We start from the raw sequence: 19,832 nt of genomic DNA, 5'->3' as shown, positions 1-19,832 counted from the left end.
ATGTAACTTTTTACAATAAAATTCCTTACTAGGAGATGAAAACTATTGGGGAAATACTCATGGAAACAAAATCCCAAAGGAAAAATTAAGATCTATCTGGGCTTAAGGGTTCAGAGACACCTTGGAAAGGCCAGCCAAACCCTGGGTCATCCCTGCTTGGTGTCATTGTTTGTGTCAGAAGTAAGATTTCGTCCAGACTTGGCCTGATGTTCTTCTCCAGGGTAATGGTTATCAATCCTTCTGCTCTTTACAAGAATCTGGAGGTTTCCCCCATGAAATCCTGATGCCCAGATCCTACTTTTAACCAATTACATCATGGTCTCTGGGAATAAGACCCAGCATAAGAACTTTTTAAATGTTCCCCGAGTGATCTTAATGGGCATCCACTGTTTTAGAGCAAGGGTGTTCAAACTGTGCTCCTTGGCACTCTAGGGCCATTGCAGTAGAGGTGAGGTGGCATGTGAGGGCTGCCAGTCCTCTAGACCCTCAGTCCAGATTCTTCCAGAGTTGCCTCTCATTTTATCTTTTTCAAATGTTTCAAATAACATAAAATGTCATTCTAAAAAGTGGAAAACACTAGAGAGATATAATAAAGGACAGTCTTGATTGAAACAAAGCCCCTCCTCCAATATCCACCACCAGCGGATGGGATGACTAGCTTATCTCTGGGCAGGAGGTAGGGAGAGAAGCTGTGTTTTTCAGGACATTCACTCCAAAGAAGATGGATATCAATTAAACACTAGTTTGTAACTACATACTTCTTTAACTGCTTGACTTCATATACAGGGTCAGTGAGATCTACTCATAGTTATCTAATTGTTTAAGGAAGCAAATCCTTTTCAGACACTGATTACAATCCCTCATGTTTCCTCCCATGACACAAACACCTGCAAAAACCCTGGGAGAAATAATCTTGTGTTGATTCCATCAGCAACCATTATTATTGCAGAAGTATATTTCTTTATGTTAAATCTAGGAATAAAATGTTGTTGCAATGCAATTAGTAAGCATTTTATAAGTTAACTACTCTTCCAAAGGATGCATATATTTCAAGGTATTGTTCTTAAACAAAATTACAAAATATCATCTGAGTTTAGACTTTCCTTATTTTATCCTATTTCTTGAAATGATACAGAGAATGTGATAATTAACTCATCTCCCCATTTTAATCTCAGTTTTCACTGCAACTTAAAACTTTTAAAGGTTTTTCTCTGGCATTGGTGTGACTGTAGGATCAGTACATCTGAAACTAGAAAAAGATAGGTAGTCATATGGACATACAGAAATATGAGCACTAAAAGATATAAAAATTAAAGTTTGGCGACTAGTCTAGATGTTTTATGAACTTTCTATTGCTGAAAATTTATTAATTGTCATTTTTATCTAAGGAAATAAAATAGAAAGTTAACCTTATTGATATAATGAACTAGAAGCATAGTTTGAACACAACTGTCCCAAATATCTAGAAGCCCAAGGTGAAAAAGCTGTGCAGCATGGGAAAGAGCAGACAGAGGCCAGGAAACTTGGAGATAGACCTTGATTTCCAGAAGTGCAGCAAGAAGCCAGTTGACTGGTAATTCATGTGCTACTGGCTATAAGATTCAGAAAAACAGAGTTGAAAGAAACTCTGAGATGTACTAATCTAAGACTTTGATTTTAAAAATGAGGAAACGTGCTTTCTATGGTTAAATGAACATTTGAGAATACATCGACATCATGCAACCTTTTATGTGGTAGAAGCTGAGTCAGATAAATTCAGGTGCAGTTTAGTCTCTTTCACTTACCTGTGGCTTAACCTTAACCTTTTTGAACTTTAGTGTTATTTATAAAAATAGAAACAGTAATAACTCCTTCCCAGTATACTTGTGAGTTTTAAATAGAACTCATATGTAGGGTATCCAGCACGTAATAGGTTATCATAAACACTCATTCTGCCTTTCCTCCTCAGTGGAAGAGCAAAATTTAGAATATGGTTTCTTACAACTAGACAAGTATTCTTTCTGCAGAACTCAATTTTAATAAGCAACTGAATATTGAAAATATTATTTTAAGCTGCCTAAAAGCAGATTTCTTTCCAGATTCAAATATGACATTTTATGTGTAATAAGCATGTTCCAACCCATAAAATGGATTAAACTAACCCAATGCTCTTGATCAAAATCCTATTCCAAAAGGAATAACTCCAAAGCCACTAACACCTGCCTTGCTTACCAGTGATGCCGGCCTCCTCTGGAGTTGCTCTCTGTGCTCAAGCTCCAGCCTCAGCAGCCAGCTTGCCCTTTTGTCTCTCCTTAAACTTCATTCTGGCTCAGTACACATTTTGGGCTTCATTAAGGCTTAGTCAGAAGCCACTGCTAGAAAGGATTAGAATTGTAGCCAGACTCTTGTGTCAGCTCCTCAAGGCAGCCTGGGCTCTTGTGGGATCGTTGGATAATGATGGGATTGTGTTGAGTATATAGCAATCAAGGCAGCAACCGCACAAAGGGGAACAATCTTTATTCTTGCAGCTTCCATATAAGAGATGCATATACAGATCCACTGCTCCTTGCCATTTACCTCATAGGTGAGAGGCTGCAAATGTCAAGAAATTAGGTATTGACTCTATTCTGGTTGCATGGGAAGGTAAAGGGAAAGGAGAGGGTCGGGATAGGTGAAACAAGAATTATCACAAAGTTAACTGACTTTTAAAGAATTATTATTAAATTAGTGAAATTCCAATGGGAACATAGCAGTGGTTTAGTTCTGGATCCAAAACCATAAGGTTTCTTGAAAATCATATAGAGCAACAAAAGGGGGGGGGGGGGAGGGGACTCACAATCTCTGTTCTCTTGAAACAAAAGAAAATGTTTGTAATTTAAAGATAAAGAATCCTGTGAGAATATAGGCAAAAACGTCATGTTAGTAATAAATCAAGATGACATTGAATTTTTCCTTAGCAACTTTAATGAAAAAAGACAACGGAATAATGCAAAATATTCTCAAAAAGATAAAGTGTGAAACAGCTAAACTGTCCTTCAAATATAGAACAGGCCAATAATTTGAATATGTAAGAGTCCAGGGAATAGCATTCCTGAGAATCTTTACTGAGAATGATACTAGAGGATAATCTCCAGGCAAGCAGGAGTTGATTGGCAAAACTAGCAAAATAACTGAAGCAAGTGTACAATTTATTTTACTGCATAACTAATATGAGAAATTTTAAGCATATACAAGTGTAAAGAGAATATGTAATAAGTCCCATGTACCAACTATTCAGTTTCAATAAGTATCAATATTTTGCCTGTCTTTTTCATCTTTCAGCTCCTACCCCTTTTTTTGTGTGCTAACGTATTTTAAAGATAATCTGTACATTCTGTCAACTCACATATAAATATTTCAATATTCAGCTCTATCTGGTTAGGACTTTAAAAATACATAAGCCATCATGATATAATCATATATAACACAATGAATAATTCTCTAAAATCATCTAAAACCCGTTTCATGCCCATTCCCGTTTCCCTACATATCTCAAAGATATCTTGTTAGCTGGTTGTTTGAAACAGGATACAAATTAGACCCACAGGTTGCTCCCTATTGTTATAACTTCTATGTCTCTTTTATTCCCTCTTTTTATGCCATTAGTCATATGTCAAATTGAATGTCCTATATTCTAGATTTACTTGGTTGCTTCCTCATGGTGCTAATCAACTTGTTTTCTCTTGCCCATATTTCCTGTAAACTAGTAGTTAGGTCTAAATACTTGATCAGATTCCTATTTCACTTTTGGGGGGAAATCACTGCACAGGTTGTACTGTGTATACTTACTCTTGCATTGCATCATATTGGAAGGCACATAACCTCCAGTTGTCTCGTTTTTAGAGATTCCAGGATAGATGAGTGGTTTCAAGGTGCACGGTTCTCACCCCATCATGCTCTTACCTACTAGTTTAGAATTCATTGTTTATTGTCTAGATCCATTTTATCATTAGGGATTGCAAAATGCTTATTTTCTAATTCTGAAAAGCTCTACAAAAATATGTAAGAATTAGTAAAGTAGAGAGGTATACGATTGATATGCATAAAGCAATAACATTTTCAAGCACTCAAATAACATCACTTAGAGGACAATGGAAAAAAAGAAACCATTTACAATAGCAGCAAAGGATACCTACAGATACGTGAAAGTTACAAAACTTACGTGATGAAAACTTTAAAATATTCCTAAAGACAAAAGGTAACCTTGAATAAATGGAAATAAAAAAGGAAAGACATCCCATGTTCTTAGATAGGTTGATGACTTCATAGTGAAGACGTCTGATTCAGTGGATCTAGGATGGAGCCCAAAATTCTGACTTTCTTCTAGCTTGTCTTCCCCAGCGTGACCTGTTTTATGCTTTAGAGCAGTTGTTCTCAAGATGTGATCCCTGGACCAACAGTACCACCATGACCTGAGAACTTGTTAGAAATGAAAATTGCCTTGCCTCAACCCAGACCTACCAAAATGGACACTGAGGGGTGGAGCTCAGCACTCTGTTAACAAGCCCTTTAGATGGTTTTCACTTGTACTAAAGTTTGAGAACCACTGCTCTGTGCTTCTAAAATTTAAGCTGCATAGAATCACCCAACATCTTGTTAAACTGCAGACTTGAATCAAAGTCTGGGGATCGGATCTGACTCTGCATTTCTAACAGGCTCCCTGGTGACGCTAACGCAGACTGTCTGAAGGCAGCACTCTGAGGAACACGAGACCAGGATGTTTCTAACTTACTCAAGCCCCGCCTACCCCACACCCTCCACTCCCGTTTTGTCTTAGGTGCTAATGACTAAAACTATGTCACTCCTCTTGGTAATATGTTTCTTTTAAACAGAATTTAACCTACGGCAGTGTGTTCCTTTCAAACCAAATTTAACCAGAAATAATTAAAAATGAATCTCAGGCTTTGGTGGAGCTATTCAGAGACTCCTATAAAACATTAGTCAAGTCATGTCATAAAGGATATAGTGCTAACTGGAACCTAGAGGGAAAAATATTAACAAAAGTCCTGTGCATAAGGAGAATCTTTATATAAATCTATGTATAAATCCAATTCACTAAAAGAGAAAAATTTTAATACCTACTTGACCCTGCACCTCCAAGTTCCCAGGATATGTTCCATGTCTTATACCTGCAGGGTGCTTTCTCCAGTTTGGGATACTATTCCATGGTAAAGAATTTCTCTTTTAATAAATCCTAATTTTCATATATTAGTGTTTACTCTATTTTTGCTTATAGTGCCCCCAAAATTTGGTAGTTTAAAATAACGTATTAAAAAAAACAAACCACAAGTATTTATTAAAGCTCATGGTTTCCTGGGCCAGGGATTTAGACAGGACATAATAGAATGCCTGCAGCCTCGATGGGGTGGCTCAAAAGTCTAGATGCCTGGGGTGGCTGCTCGAGGACCATAGTTTTGGGTTATTTGTTCTGGCCGTTGGCTGGACTCCCTGGTTCTTCCCCACGTCATGTCTACTGAGGCTGGAATGTACAAAACGGCTCTTCGCTCACTCCTGGCACTTAAGCTAGAGGGACTGGGACAGTTGGGGCTGACCAACTCTCTCTCTCTCTTCCTTCTTCAGAGCTTGGGGAGGGGTTTCTCAGGGTGATCGGAGTTTTTACACTGTTGCTGGCTCCCACTAGGTTGAGCATTGCGAGAGACCAAGATGTAAACTGTAAAGCTTTTACAATCCAGCTTCACTTCTGCTACATTCTGTTGGTTTGTTGACGGCCAGATTCAAGAGCAGACGAATAAGACTTCACCTCTCAGTTGGAGCCATTGAGCCTCATTTAATTCACCATGGTTAGGTTTTATTACAGTAAAACCCACGTATACCAAAGATGCGCCAAAGTTGGTTTGGCTAGAATCAACATAAGTGAGAAGAAGAAAAAAAAGCTTGCTGTAAAACCTTCTTTGAAAAATTCATACTGGCTCAAGAAAGCCCATGGGCAGCATCTCTTCCTAACTCTGCATTCAGTGACATCATCTTGGTAACTTGAAATTGTACCATAGAAATTGGTGAACACTTTAAATCAGGGGCTTTTTATTTTTGAGAGCAAGTTGTCAAAACATTGATAGCACCACTCTTTGAAATTCAAATAATATTTCAACTGTGGCAACCTCACAGTCCCCACCTTCCACTCTCCCACCTACACACACACACATAGACACACACACACACACACACACACACACACACACACACGCCCCTACTTGACCCTGCACCTCCACGTTCCCAGGATAGGTTCCATGTCTTATACCTGTAGGGGGCTTTCCCCAATTTGGGATAATGTTCCATGGTACTAAGGGGTTCATCCCCAGGATTCTCCAACTAAGAGACAAGGACTCTCAGTGATATAAGGTGTGAGCCACAGCATAATATGTGCCTCTTCCTTAAACACCAATCCCATTCAGAGATTTGGGATATATTACATAGTAGAATGCAAAATTTGCACTATTTCTGATAAACAAAACTGCAACACAGTTTTACACCAATACTGCTTAGGCCAGCTCCCCAAGACGTCCAGTCAGGGCTGACTAACCATTCAGCCCAGTGAGCACTGTGCCTAGGGCCATGATACCTGTAGGGACCCAAAAGTATTTTTAATTTATTTTAAAATCTGAAGAAAATAAATAAACTTTTGGGTTGAAAAAATATTTTAATATATAATATTCATATATTTTTCTTTATATCAATACAGTCATGAATGTATGTGTGTGTGTGTGTGTGTGTGTGTGTGTTTAATGTAGAAAGTGGTCCATTAAGGCAAAAGCACCTAGAGCCCACAATAGTCCTAATACAGCCCTGCTGCAGGGGCATACTTTCATTGTACATTGGAAATATGTGAGAAGGTTGGGATTTTAGGCATTATATCCTTTCAGTGTATTATTTTTGAGAACTGATGTCTTCAGATTCTGAGGAAGTGAATTTCAGATGGTAGAATTTCATACATCTTTAAAGGGCTGTAGGGTAGATTTATAGGACAAGGTTTTTTGTTGACTATACTATAGATCTCACTGTGTACAGTAGTCCGTTGAGAGTATCTGGCTCACTCACAACTCACCACTTCTGCCCTCAGATGCCATGACCAATATTTACAGAGTGGCGACCTTCTTGCATGAGTCTTGCTGTCAAATCATAAAAATCTTAGCACTTGAAGACACTGAGCCCAACCCTCCCCCAAAGCAAGAGCACCTTGGTTGCCATCCTTGACCAGTCCACTCAGCATCCGTTTGAGCACATCCTGACATGGTCTGCACTTGGGAGATGCAAAGCTGCTTCCCCTGGTGTTTTTGTCTTATAAAGAAACAGAAAATGTGAGAAAACACATATATTCACAGGCAGCTGTTGATGCGGTAAGAAGCTGTCAGAAGTGAACTCCTGGACACCATGAGTCAAGGATGGTGGATGAGCTACACAGTGTGGGCGGAACCCACCAGAACCATTGTGGTCTCATCTTCCTCGGGGCCAAGTTCCGAACCATCCTCCACTACCCTGTGCAGGGTGCTGTAGTATTGCTGGCTTTGGTGGAAAGAATGCAGCTCTGAAGCAGCCTCCCAGGCAGCAAAAGTAGGCATGGGGAAGACCTCCGGCCTCTTGTTTTCAAAAAAGCTTTTCAGATTTCTCTCACTCAGCTTGTTGGCATAGTCCAGGAAAGCATTTTCCAACTGCTCCCTCTCCTTTTGCGCATATGTCTTCCAAAAACTCAGCTGAAGGTAGCTAACTTTAGATCGACAGCGAGCGTAACAAGTAGTGAGCAGAGAGAAAAAAGATGCTGAACAAATCAGGCACCATCCTAGAATCTTAGAAAGAAAGAAGTATTGAGGACATGTAAAAACAAAGCCACTTCTCAGGGAGCTGGGGTGATATTATTGGGAAATGTATGGCGAAATTAAAACCACAGTCATTGCCATATCTCAGTTGAAATTCTTCATCTTAATTTTTTAACAACACATTTTTAGCAGTCAAAATAAAGTTAGAGTTACCTAATTATTCTCCATCCTACCCATCATTGTTGATATGCAAAGAAATAACCAGAAGGCAGGCAAATGGAAAAAAGCAAAAAATACAGATTATCCAAGAATCAGGTAAACCAAGCCCTCAAAAAGCATTAGCTATCAGAGAAAAAATTCTATGCATGGGTAAATGTGATCCTTCAAGCAAATGGCAGTTCCTTAGCCATGCGTTTCCAGGCATTGATAAATGCACATATGTGGCTACTGACAGAATTTTCCCAAGTTCTATTGTTTGCAAGGAGCAGCAACCCTTTCTGAGAGAAATATCATTACCCATTATCCATGACTAATAGAATCAGGCATAATACAATAAGGAAACTGAAACTGTAAGAATTGAAAGACTGCTGAGAAAAAAATTACAGTCATTCCAAACTTTCAAGACTATTGGTTCTGTATTTTGATAATTAGAAAAAACAAATTCCTCTTTGAGTACCGACTGGTTCAGCTGGGTTTTTTTCCCCTCCTGAATATTGAAAACAGAAGTCTAAGTAGTTCAACTTGTCTTCAAACTTTTTTGTTGTTCTAATTATATTTTGATAATTAGAATTAATTTCATATTTGGAAAACTAAAGAGGTCTTTCAGACTTTCTCTTGACATGTCAGTGAAATGACCCTTGGTGTTTCTCAGCAGATTGGACTATTTGAAAATAGAAACAAAACTCTGCAAGTGAACCACTCAGACGGTAACAGAACTACAAATATGCTCCAATGCTTTACACACGTAGTTCTCACACTCTGGCTCGGACCAGGGAGTCATTGAGAAGGTCTCAGACTCCTCATGAATGCAAGCTCTGGATTGGCACTAGTTGGGTTCAAATCTCAACTTTCCCCTTACGGTGGCTGTTCTCTGCGCCTCAGTTTCCTCCATTGTAAAACGGAGGTTCCCCACCTCAGAGGGTAGCTTTGGGGATTAAAATGAGATGATGTAGCCGTGCATGTGCACTCATAGGTGTGAGCTGTTACCACACGCTGCTGCTTTCCAAATGCATATGTGTTTGTAGAAGCATTATTGAACTCACGGCCTCTGTCTGTCATGATTAATGAGTGAGACACAGCCACCACCGTGTGAATGTCCCCATATTCTCCTGACCTGTGGTTGGCCAGCTCAGAACTCCCTCTTTCCTCTGACCTCTACCTTCCTCTTTCCCCACAGCCAGGCCTCCTGAGGGCCAGGAGGCCATCTCACCTCAGAATCCGAGCCAGTTCTGCTTGAGCTTTAAGCTATTTGGTCAGCTTCAGACTTCCCTTTTCCCCCTGCCCCGGGAAATGAGCCTAGTATCGCCTTGCTCTCACCTGAGCACTGAGCACCGAGTTCTTCCCCAACTCACAGTACCCAGAATCTAGCTAGACATGGTGGATGCTCCCACCCCAGCCTTCATTAGTGTCCCATCCTTCATGAGTCTCCTCCTCAAACCCTGGCAGTTTTCTCATCAATTTAGAGCACTTACCGTGTGCCAGCAGCCTCATGCCCACTTAGGTCCATTATCTCTATACCCTCCAGCAACCCTCCGAGGTAGGTGTTACTCCCCCAACTAGAGGAATCTGGGGTTGAGAGAGGCCGTATCACTAGCCCTAGGTCATGTGGCTGGTGACTGGTAGAGTCAGGACTCAAACCCAAGGCCAGCCGACTCAAAGGCCAAGTTCTTTCCACTACTACACTCTACCTCCCTGAAGAAAAGAGCACCGCGCAGCTGGATTTGTTGTTTCTCTGCCCCACCTACGGATGTGACGCTTTTTCACCCCCATCCACGTGCCCAGCTATTAGTCGGGACTGTTTGTTGCTCCTGCTTATCTGGGCTGTGAGCACCTGCTGTTGATACAGCTTGCCTTGTCCACAGGCCTCATGCGGCATCCCTCAGGAATCAGCCCCAGGCTCTTTTCATTCTGCTGAAAGGGCAACAGGTCGGTGCCCATGTTAAGCTATGGCAGCATGTGCATGATTTCTTTGTGCTTATGTTTAGAGAAGAAGAGCTCACACAGTGATAAGTGTTTGGACCTGGCATTAACTGAATGGAGCCTGGTGCCCGGGAACATAAATCATAAATCACTCATTGTGTCATAACATTTGGAATTAATACCTTCAATCAACAAAAGAAGGAAGGCGTCTGGGAGCCTGTTTTTATCTCCGATGCACTTTATGCATTATACAAAAGATTTTGGGGTGTGTTCAGGCTTATCGGTTTATGAAAAGCGTATGGCAATACTGCCAGCCAGCTTTGGAATGCAGGATTTTAAAAACAGACTTTGCCTTGATGTGTAAGTCCTTGTTGAAAAAGTAAAATTATACTCTTTTCAGTGCATTTATTCCAAAACAAGTAGCACTGCTGAGCAATTATGCATCTGTTTATCTACTTTAATTGCTTGTTTGGGTTTTGGGAATGCAATTCCTTCTACTCACAAGTAGGCATTCAGTCTTTTCCTGAGGCCAGCGCAAGGCTTCACATCTGGATTTGTGCTCATGTACCTGGAAGGATGACAAGCTACTTCCCTACGTCAGTTAGGTAAAGCTATGATTTCCTTCTGCTAAATAAAACAATGCCCCAAATCTTGAGCTTCTAAAGTAATGTATTATTCTTCAGCTGTACAGCACAAAAAAACGGAAGGCATAGCCTCCCTAGAGAATATGACCCCTTTTTACTGCAGGCTCCTTACAGACTGCCAATTCCTCCATCAGCTGGGAAACTCTTCTCAAGCCTGACAATATTTACACATAGAGATAGAAGTTGCCAGAAATCACTCAAGGGAATCTTGGTATTAATTATATTACTTGCAACTTTGCAAAGTATTAGCTCATTTGGTTCAACTATATTTTAACAGATGAACGCTACATGTGTGGGGTGTTTTATTTTTTCTGAGAAACCAGTTAGGAAATAAATAATTGATAGAAGGCAGTAATTTCTAATTACAGCTCTGGCTTTAACACTCAATTATGAGTTAGTATCATGCATTATTTATAAAGTCAACCCAGAGAGAGTTTTAAAGTACTTAAGTATGTACGTACACAGAACCCAGAGGCTATTTTCTTTTCAGAAATGGAAAAGACAATTCAATCAGCAATTTTACCGAGCCATCTAACCTCTAAAAAGCTTTCCCAGAGATTATCTTAACACTGCATCACGTTCCAGTTTCCACTTTGCATCAAACTGTCCTAGCAGAATTCAGACTCGGCCCTGGCTCAAGGACAACTGTGAGAAAACTTCAAGCTGGGAGGAAAAAGCAAGTTTGTCCCTTTTTTTTTTTTTTTTACCTGAGACTGGGCTTGCAGGGACAGTTTCAGCTCTTCACTGTCCATGGCTGTCATGCTGGTTTTGCCACATGATACTTTGTAAAGCTCTTCCCAGCACTCTTTGGGCTTGTCCTTGCAAATCAATCCTAGGAGTCTTGAACTTTTTGTCCCACTCATGGCACATTCATAAAAAGTGCCATTGAGCAAAGCCACAGAGAGCCACATCATTGGAGCCACCAATGAACTCAGAGTGACCTGGCCCAGGACATAGAAGAAGCGGCAGCTGTGGCCTCTGCGGAAGATTTTCCTGGGATTCAAGCAGCAGCCTGTGAAGAGTCTCCACGACCTGTTGTTCAGAAAGAATCCGAGGATCAGTAAAACCCAGGCAGGAGCAAAAAGGAACACCAGCCCATAGGCCACGTTCTCGGTGCTGCAGGGGCACTTAAATGCCACGAGGGAGAAGAGACGCTCACTTCCCAGGGTCAGCAGGGCCATGAAGCTGTAGCCAATAACAGTTTTCTGGTGCAGGATGAATTTTAAAATCCCATTGAAAGCATCCATTTTGGAGACAAGTAAAGAAGGGAGATGCTTTGCCCTTATTTGTTGGCCGAGCAGCCGTGGCCTGGCCGAGGGTGGAGCTCTTCCTTCACTGGAAGCGACAATCCTCCTTCTCAGACTCTGTTGGGCCAGAGAAGGAAACAATGTCATTCCTGAGGAATGAAAATTTCCCAATCGTGTTTAGACAATGCCTCCTACTGGTGGGTATTGGGCCATGAAACTAGAGCCAGAACACTGAGAATTAAACTCAAAGTGCAAAGCCTCCGTTTTTATGTTATTTCCATGCACTGCGAATCCGAAAGAAATCCTCACTCATCTAAATAACAGTCTAAGGATTTTCCAGCCAGGGAAATCAAAGCATTACCAGAGATGGGTTTCAGCCAATTGATCGGGAGCCAAAGCAATGTCCAAGCCTGCAGTTTCGTGCTAATGTTTTTCTCTTGCAACTTGACTTGATAACAGATTATTCACTGTATATCCTTTTAAGCTGGCTAGTGTCAGAGACATGAAGCACATTTCAGGATTTGGGCTACTTGCAGTTTATATGGAAAAGTTTAGGGAGCCTTTGAGTTTTGAATAAAATACAAAATGAGAGGAGTCCTCATCATTTCTTTCCTGGGCTATCACAGTAGTCTCTTGATTGGTATCTCTGCCTTTGACCTCATACCCAGGCCCCCCCAGTCCTAAATCCACCTTCCATACTGACACAAAGGAGATCCCTCTAAAACAGAAATTTAATTCTGCTTTAGCTTACTCATGGCTTTGGGCCTCCCCACTGCCCACAAGCTGAAAAATACCAGCACCTCCCATGAGCCGTATCGTGCTATTTCATGCCCATGATATGTTCCCTCTACCTAGAATGTACGCCCCCCCCCACTTTGTTCACTTGACAAACTCTCACTAAGATTCATAAACAGGGTAGAAGTCCCTTCCTCTGTGATTATTTCCAGGATTGCTTGCTAATACAGGGTGGGGCAAAAGTAGGTTTAAAGTTGCTCATATGGAAAATAATACAATAATTAATAAATAATAATATAAGAATAAACTCTGTGTTTCTCATGCTCACAACTGTAAACCTACTTTGTCACACTTTGTATATAACATTGTACTTGCAGAACTTGTCATACCGCCGTAGTTATTTGTTTAATATCTACATCCCTTTTTTACTATAAGCTCTTATAAAACAGGGACTGAAAGGTTAAGGTTAAGGTCGGTGGTGCTTGGGCAGGCTAAACAGCCATCTCAGATGGTGAATAAAGAAAAATTAAATTTATTTAAGAAAAAGGGGGTGGGGGTGTGATATCCAAAGGGAAGGGCTACACAGCACTGAGTCAAAGGGTACTGAGTCCACGATGGCAGCAAAAATATACTTAGGACGTGAAACAGGGAGGAGCATAGGAGAGGGAACAGGAGAGCCCAGGCTGGGCTGCTCTGGCTCACTGAGGAGTCAGAGAGAGGAGGGGCCTTGGAGACAGGTTCAGGGGTAAGCCCAGGAGGAGCTGCCACTGCCCAGTGCTCCCCTAGTTGCAAATTTCCTGGGTTCCCCTCAGAGGGAAGAAGGGGGATGGAGAGGTGCTGGCATGCTCCCTTAGTGGGGAGCACTCACTGGGTTCTTTGTCCTGAGCATATTTATCTCTTTCTTATAGGTAGAAATCTCAGGGGAGGGTCTCAATAGAGTATTCATCACCTTTCCAGGTGTGCTCTTTCAGGGCCCTGCCAGGGCAGGGGGTCATTAGTCAATATAGCTGATCCTGGCTGGTGCCACTTGTCTGGTTCTGCTGCTTTTCTGGGCCTGGCACTGGAAAACAATTGAGGCCTAGTTGTTATCTTTAGAGAAGAAAAGGTCAGGGAGTCTAAACTGCAAGTCCAGCCATATGCTAGGGGAGAATAGGTTACCCTGGGGACAAGGTCCTTGTTTTCCCAGCTTTGCCCCTTGCTAGGTATCCTGGGCTTCCTGCCCTGGTGAGTTTCTGTACCCAGGGAACTACATTTTATTAACTTGTATTCTGGGTCTAAACATGGTGCCCAACAGAATAGATGCTCATTCAGTAATTTCTTTTTCAAATAGTTATTGAACTTCCACGGTGTGTGAGGCACTGCAATAGATAGGCAGTGCTCATTGAGTACTGAATAAAGGAAGGAAGAACTTTTCATTAGAAGTACTTCTAATTGGCAATAATTTAAGAAAATTATTTCCATTTCTCTCCTACACTGGTGTTAATTTTAAAATTAAATTAATTAAGGCACTGGAAAGACAATAACATATCAAGCTGACACATTCCCATTAATAAACCTCAAATTCCAAGCCTGCGTTTTGTGAAAAGAAAGTGCCCTGGACTAGGAGCCAAGGAACTAAGGAATACTGTAGCCTTGGCCATGTCATTTTACTGCTCTGAATCCTGGTTTACTCATTTGTGAAAATGAAACTGAAACAGAAATAATCTTCAAAGTTTCCTCTATTTTTATATTGTAAAAAAGGTAATTCTTGTAAAACAGAAGACTTTTTTGAGAAGTTAATTTATAACTCATTTATGTGCCTGTCACCACAACTCTTTGCTTCTCATGCAAGACTTGTCACCCTTAGTGATATGACTTCTTCCACTTCCCAAAACATACCCTTGAGGCCTTCCTGTAACCTAAGTGTAACATCCTTTGCTCTATCACATTTCCCTTAGGGCAGGCGTGTCTGTCCTCATTCAAAATCTAAGTTCAGTGTTACAAATATACTAATATGTTGATGATTAGTCATATTTAAATTTCCCACTTTCCTAAAGGATATTTATTTTTGAAAATTTTTGTTTCCGCCCGGCCGGGCGTGGCTCAGCGGTTGAGCATCGACCTAGGATCCAGGCGATCGGGGTTCGATTCCCGGTCAGGGCACATGCCCGGGTTGCGGGCTCAATCAATGACTCTCTCATCATTGATGTTTCTCTCTCTCTCTCCCCCTCTCCTTTCCTCTCTCTGAAATCAATAAAGATATATTTAAAAAAAAAAAAAAAGAAAATTTTTGTTTCCACAGAAATCTAGTCCTTTAAGATGTTTCATAAAAATAAAAGGATTTAAGACTTGCACTAGTCATAGGATCAGTACATTTTAAAGCTAAGTGTGAGCCCAGACTTCTGACTACAAGCTCCACCTGCTTCACCATTACTCAGCACTGCGTAGAACAGGGTATTTGGGTGCCCTAGTTATAGACATTTGTTCTAGATCAAGTTTTAGTAATTGTTTTTCCTTTGTTAGGTCGCTTTCAAGATGTACCTGGGAATTACACCAAGTGTGACCTGTAATAATTCAAGCAGAAATGAATTCTCCCTGATTCTAGACAAGAACCCTCTGGCGGAGTTTGTGGAAGAGCTCCCTGCTGGGCGGTCATCTCTGTGCTACTGCAATCTGCTCTGTGGGATTATCAGAGGTGCCCTGGAAATGGTAAAGCTCCCACTTCATTGTGTCGGGTACATTTGTTATCTAGTGCTGAGTACAGTGGCTTAAAACAAACGTTTATTATCTGACATGGTTTCTAAGGATCAGAAATCTGGGAGCTGCTTAGCAGGGTGGTTGTGGCTCAGAGCTTTTTACAGCTTAATACTCATGCGGTCAAGCTACTGGTCAGGGCTGAGGTCTCTGAAGACTTGACAGAGGCCAGAGAATCTACTTTCAAGCCCACTCACATGGCCTCAGTGCCTTGCTGGCAGTTGCCTAGAAGCTTCATGAAGTTCCTTGCAGACAGACCTCTCTGTAGATCTGATCACAACAGGTGCTGCCAACCCTGGTGCAGAGCGGGGCGGGACCGCCAGAGGGCAGGAATAACAGGAGGCAGGGATCGTTGCAGACTATTTTGGAGGCTGGCTGAATGGTTAAATCAATCAATACCTCATTCAAGATCTTATCTTTCACTAGGCTCAGTGTGACAAACATCATGCTAACATGAATTATTGATGGATCTAATTCCATCTTCTAAGAGTCAGGCACTGAACTTACAAAATGAACCAGGCACAGTTGCTGCCCCTCAAGAATCTTCTATTCCGTAGAGAAACCGAATATGTAAGGAAGTGTGACTAAAGGCTATGGGTCAAGGTGAATGAGAGGTCAGGGAAAGCTTCCTAAGAAAACTCTGAATCTGGCATTTAAAGGATAAATAAGAGTTAAGTGAGGTGAAGGCCTTGGGGGGCAGAGGAAAAGAATTTTCCAGGTAAAAGGAGCAGCATGCCCAAAGGCATAAAAAGAATGTTTCAGTTAATGAACAAGGAACTTGAGTCAGTTTACTATGAATGACATGTAGATCGAAAGAGGGATTGTCATGAGAAAGGAGTAAATTCTTTACAAAGGCCTGATTTTAAAAAGGCGTTTATACGAAAAGTTGGGAATTTGATTTTTGTACTGAAAACAGCAGAGACTGCTTATAGGTTTATAAACCGGGGGATAATAGTTTGAAATTTGTGTTTTAGGAATGTCATTCCTTTTTAAACAAAGTGAAAGTGCACAGGAGGAGACAATGCTGGGGTGGGGAGGGGGAGCAGTTAGGAAGCTGATCGTGGTAACCTGAAGGAAAACCAGATAAAGCCCTGACAGTAGGAGTGGAGAGAAGACCGACTTCAACAACATTAAGAAGGTAGAATAGATTTTAGATGAGGTAATCAGTTGACTAAAGGAACAAGGTTGAGAGAAAGACTCAGGAATTATTTTTAGGTTTCTGAGCAACCTATAGTGATGGTCGTACTAGTAATCAAAAGAGCAAAACCAAGAGATGTACATTTGGGGCTGGGAGAGGCAAAGTGAGTTTAGGCAGCCCCTGGGAATGAGGAGCCTACACACCCAGGGGATGATACCGCTAAGCGGTTGTTACGGATGTCTGGAAATCACAGGCAGGTGTGGACTGGAGAGGCACTGGCGCTCTCAAAGAGTGTCTAGAGAGAGTGTAGATTTAAAAAAAAAAGGAGTCACAGATGGATCCCTAGGAGACAACAAAACATAAGAGTAAGTTAAACAGAAAGCACAAAGGCTGTAAAGGATACCAAGGAGGAGCAACCAGAGCTTAGAAAAATACCAGGGAAGAATGGAGTCATAGAAACAAGGGAGGCGAGTGTTTGAGGAAAAGGAGGTGATTAGCAAGACGAAGTACAGCAGAGGCTAAGTAAAGCACAACCTGAAAAATACGCACAGCGCTGAGGGACCAGAAGGTCAGGGAGGACCTTAGTAAAAGCTGTTTTGGGAACGTGCAAGAAGACAATCTGCTAAAAACTGAAGAGCCAAGGGCAGCTTGGGCAGAAGTAATAATGAAGTCGTATTTTCCCAGAAGCTTAGCTATTTAAAATGCGGAGACCAGATAGTAGCCCAAGGCTAGACATGTGTGGCCTACCCAATAATGGAGCATGCATATCATTTTCAATTATTTGTGATAATTAGGGGAAGGACATAATAACAGGTAATCCAAAAGAGTAAAACAATAGAAACAATCTATTAGTCGCACAGCTTTCCCACACTTCTACCCTCCCATTTTTTAAAGTTTTCCCTTTAAAGAAGTCCCCATCTTTCATAGATAAGTTGAATGTATATGCCATATGCCGAATGACAGACACAGGCATCAGACAACATGTGGCCCCAAATATCCAAATAGCTTCAGCGTAGTCTCCTTGTTATTTTATTTAACTGTCTGTCAAATTTTGACAAAGACAAAAAAGATCTTATAAGGAAAAAATGAGAGTGAATTTGTCTTCTGTATTTCAAAGTCCAGTCTGTATCTTTCTCTTGGGTGGTGGGCTTTGTACCCTGTGTGAACCAAACAACTAGGCCTACCAAGGTCTATGGTTTAGCAAATCCAGGCTGGTTAGCAAAGGGATCCTTGGTGAGAGAGGGAAATCAGTCTAGTAAGATTATGATTAATTACTATATATTAATTAATTGCTTACTAGGCCCAGGCTTTTCCACTTATTATTTGCTTTTATTAGGTACTTTGGCTTATTTATTATCTTTACCCCAATGACTTAAAATAGTAGAATAGTATTCTACTGAGGGTAAGTCAGCAATACCACGCTGCTCTTATGCGAATATATTTTAATGAATAAAGAAGTCAGCCCTTAGGGCTTACTTCAATGTCTGGGAAATGCGCTTTGTCTTACAGAAGAAAAGAAGGCCTCAGTATCAAATATTCATGTCTGTAATTTCAATCTTTAATTTTATCTTCATAATTTATTTAGTCTATATTTTTTCAAACCTCTCAAAGCCATAAATGATTGCTCAGTATTGTGAGGACCACACTCATTATGCTGTGATTGTGCTATTTAGCTAGGACAGAATGATACATGGCAAGTCAGTTGGAGAGGAATCACTTATGAATTCATTTATCCTTGGAAGTTCTGCTTGCAAGGCACATTGGGTCAAGGCTATCTTCGAGTTGGGAATCTGTGTTCTTGAGATGGACTCATAATTCAGCCCTGTGAGCAAAACTTGGCATGGGTCCACATCTCTGTAAGCATCCAGGCTGGGCCTGGCTGGCCCTCCCATCGCCTTGCAGACCCACACCACAGAGCTCACACCAGCCAGGCCATCTCTGAAGGACACACAGTAAAGGATCCTTCACCCACAGAGCTCCTTCTTATCATTCATAAGGAAAGTCAGCTTCTTCTGGGGTAAATGAAGCTGAAAAAAGAGACAGAAAGATGTAGTGAGGTGTTTTGTTTTTAAACCTAAATGACCAAGGCGTTTTTTTCTCTTTCCTAGGTTCATTTGGCTGCTGATGTTACATTCTTGCAAGACAGACTAAAAGGCGACAGGGTGACAGAAATAGGAATAACATTCCTGAAAAAGTTAGATGAGAAAAAATACAGACGGAAAAAGTGAAGAGCAGCACTCAAAGCGCCACAGGCTGACTGGTTGGGGAGTTTTAGCTGAACATATACAGCCACCAAAATGCTGAATTGCTTAATAGCATGGGCTTTAAGAGGATTATAAATCAGCTAGAAATTTGAAATGCAGTACACTAGGATATAAACCTGTTTTTTTCTTTTGCTTTTAAATTACACATTTTCAATCTTGTGTCAAAATTTCATATACAAATAACTCCTTATAAGATAGCAAGCACGAATTGCACATAATGTATAGTACAGCCTAAGAGGTCTATTCATTTCACTGATTTATGGTAACAGAAAAAAAATGCCATGTCACCTATATAGCTGGTATATTTATCTCTTCTCATTGGGAAAAAAATGGATGAAATGATACATTATAGAGCCCACCATATATAGTTTCTAGATATTGTACATTTCATTCTCTATAGAAACAGTTCTATTTTTTAGCAATCTTTCATACTTTTGAAAAACTGTGGATGTGATTTTTCTCATATATTGGCCTCCTGAAGCTACTCTTGATTTTTATCAACAAGGCAAAGCTATTTATTTGGATGCTAATTCTGAAATATTTAACAATAGCATTTCATTTTAATTCATTTAATTTATTTAATTTTTAGATAGCTGGCATCAACCAAATTCTTTCTTTTTCTTGTGAAACATTACTGATGGTGAGGCCAGGAAATCACTAAAATGAGAGGTAATAATGTTCTTTGAGAATACTTTCTTACATCAAAGCTTATTCAGTTAGAATTTTTACTATCATTTTTATCTCCTAAAAACCTCACAAAGGATATTTTGTCTGTGACAAGAATATCTTTAAAATTCAAAATGTACAGGATTAAATAAACAATAATCTTCACCAGACCTTCAGCTTAGAAGGGCAACCTATACGGCAGTCTGGAATGTACTGGATTCTGTAGAGAAATCAAATTAAAAGTAAAAGTTACAAGTAGTGTGGCACCGTCAGTTAAAACTGCTGTGAGAGATATGGTGGTGACAGACCTCAACTAAGACTCAGGAGCTTGAAGACAAGGCCCAGTTCTGTTTCTAGTGGCTCCCGCTGATGCTGACAAGTGGCTGATCTTGGGTCAGGTGTATAATCTCTCTCTTTTTCTCTATCATCTATCTATCTATCTATCTATCTATCTATCTATCTATCTATCTATCTAT

General features: G+C 40.7%; 2 protein-coding genes across 2 annotated transcripts in view; one reads left to right on the top strand and one right to left on the bottom strand.

The window, feature by feature from the left end:
* Nucleotides 1-19,607, top strand: part of TRAPPC3L (trafficking protein particle complex subunit 3L) — a gene marked incomplete at its 5' end in the record, with an annotated part of 39,567 nt that extends 19,960 nt beyond the window's left edge. Inside the window, 2 exons of the mRNA XM_081140256.1 lie at nt 15,058-15,243; nt 18,535-19,607. Coding sequence (XP_080996382.1) covers nt 15,058-15,243; nt 18,535-18,654 — 306 coding nt within the window. The 3' untranslated portion in view covers nt 18,655-19,607. The remainder of the gene's footprint in view (nt 1-15,057; nt 15,244-18,534) is intronic.
* On the bottom strand, nt 6,660-11,904 carry CALHM5 (calcium homeostasis modulator family member 5). The gene is made up of 2 exons (XM_081140805.1): nt 11,281-11,904; nt 6,660-7,820 (listed from the first exon to the last, which is right to left on the bottom strand). Exons 1-2 carry the CDS (start codon nt 11,818-11,820, stop codon nt 7,431-7,433), a joined length of 930 nt encoding a protein of 309 aa, XP_080996931.1. The 5' UTR covers nt 11,821-11,904; the 3' UTR covers nt 6,660-7,430.
* Nucleotides 19,608-19,832: the final 225 nt, after the last annotated feature.

The sequence above is a fragment of the Miniopterus schreibersii genome (assembly GCF_964146895.1).
Source record: "Miniopterus schreibersii genome assembly, chromosome: 6".
Taxonomy (NCBI): Eukaryota; Metazoa; Chordata; class Mammalia; order Chiroptera; family Miniopteridae; genus Miniopterus; species Miniopterus schreibersii.
Note: the sequence above shows the minus strand (reverse complement) of the source record. Positions and strands in the feature narration are given on the sequence as shown.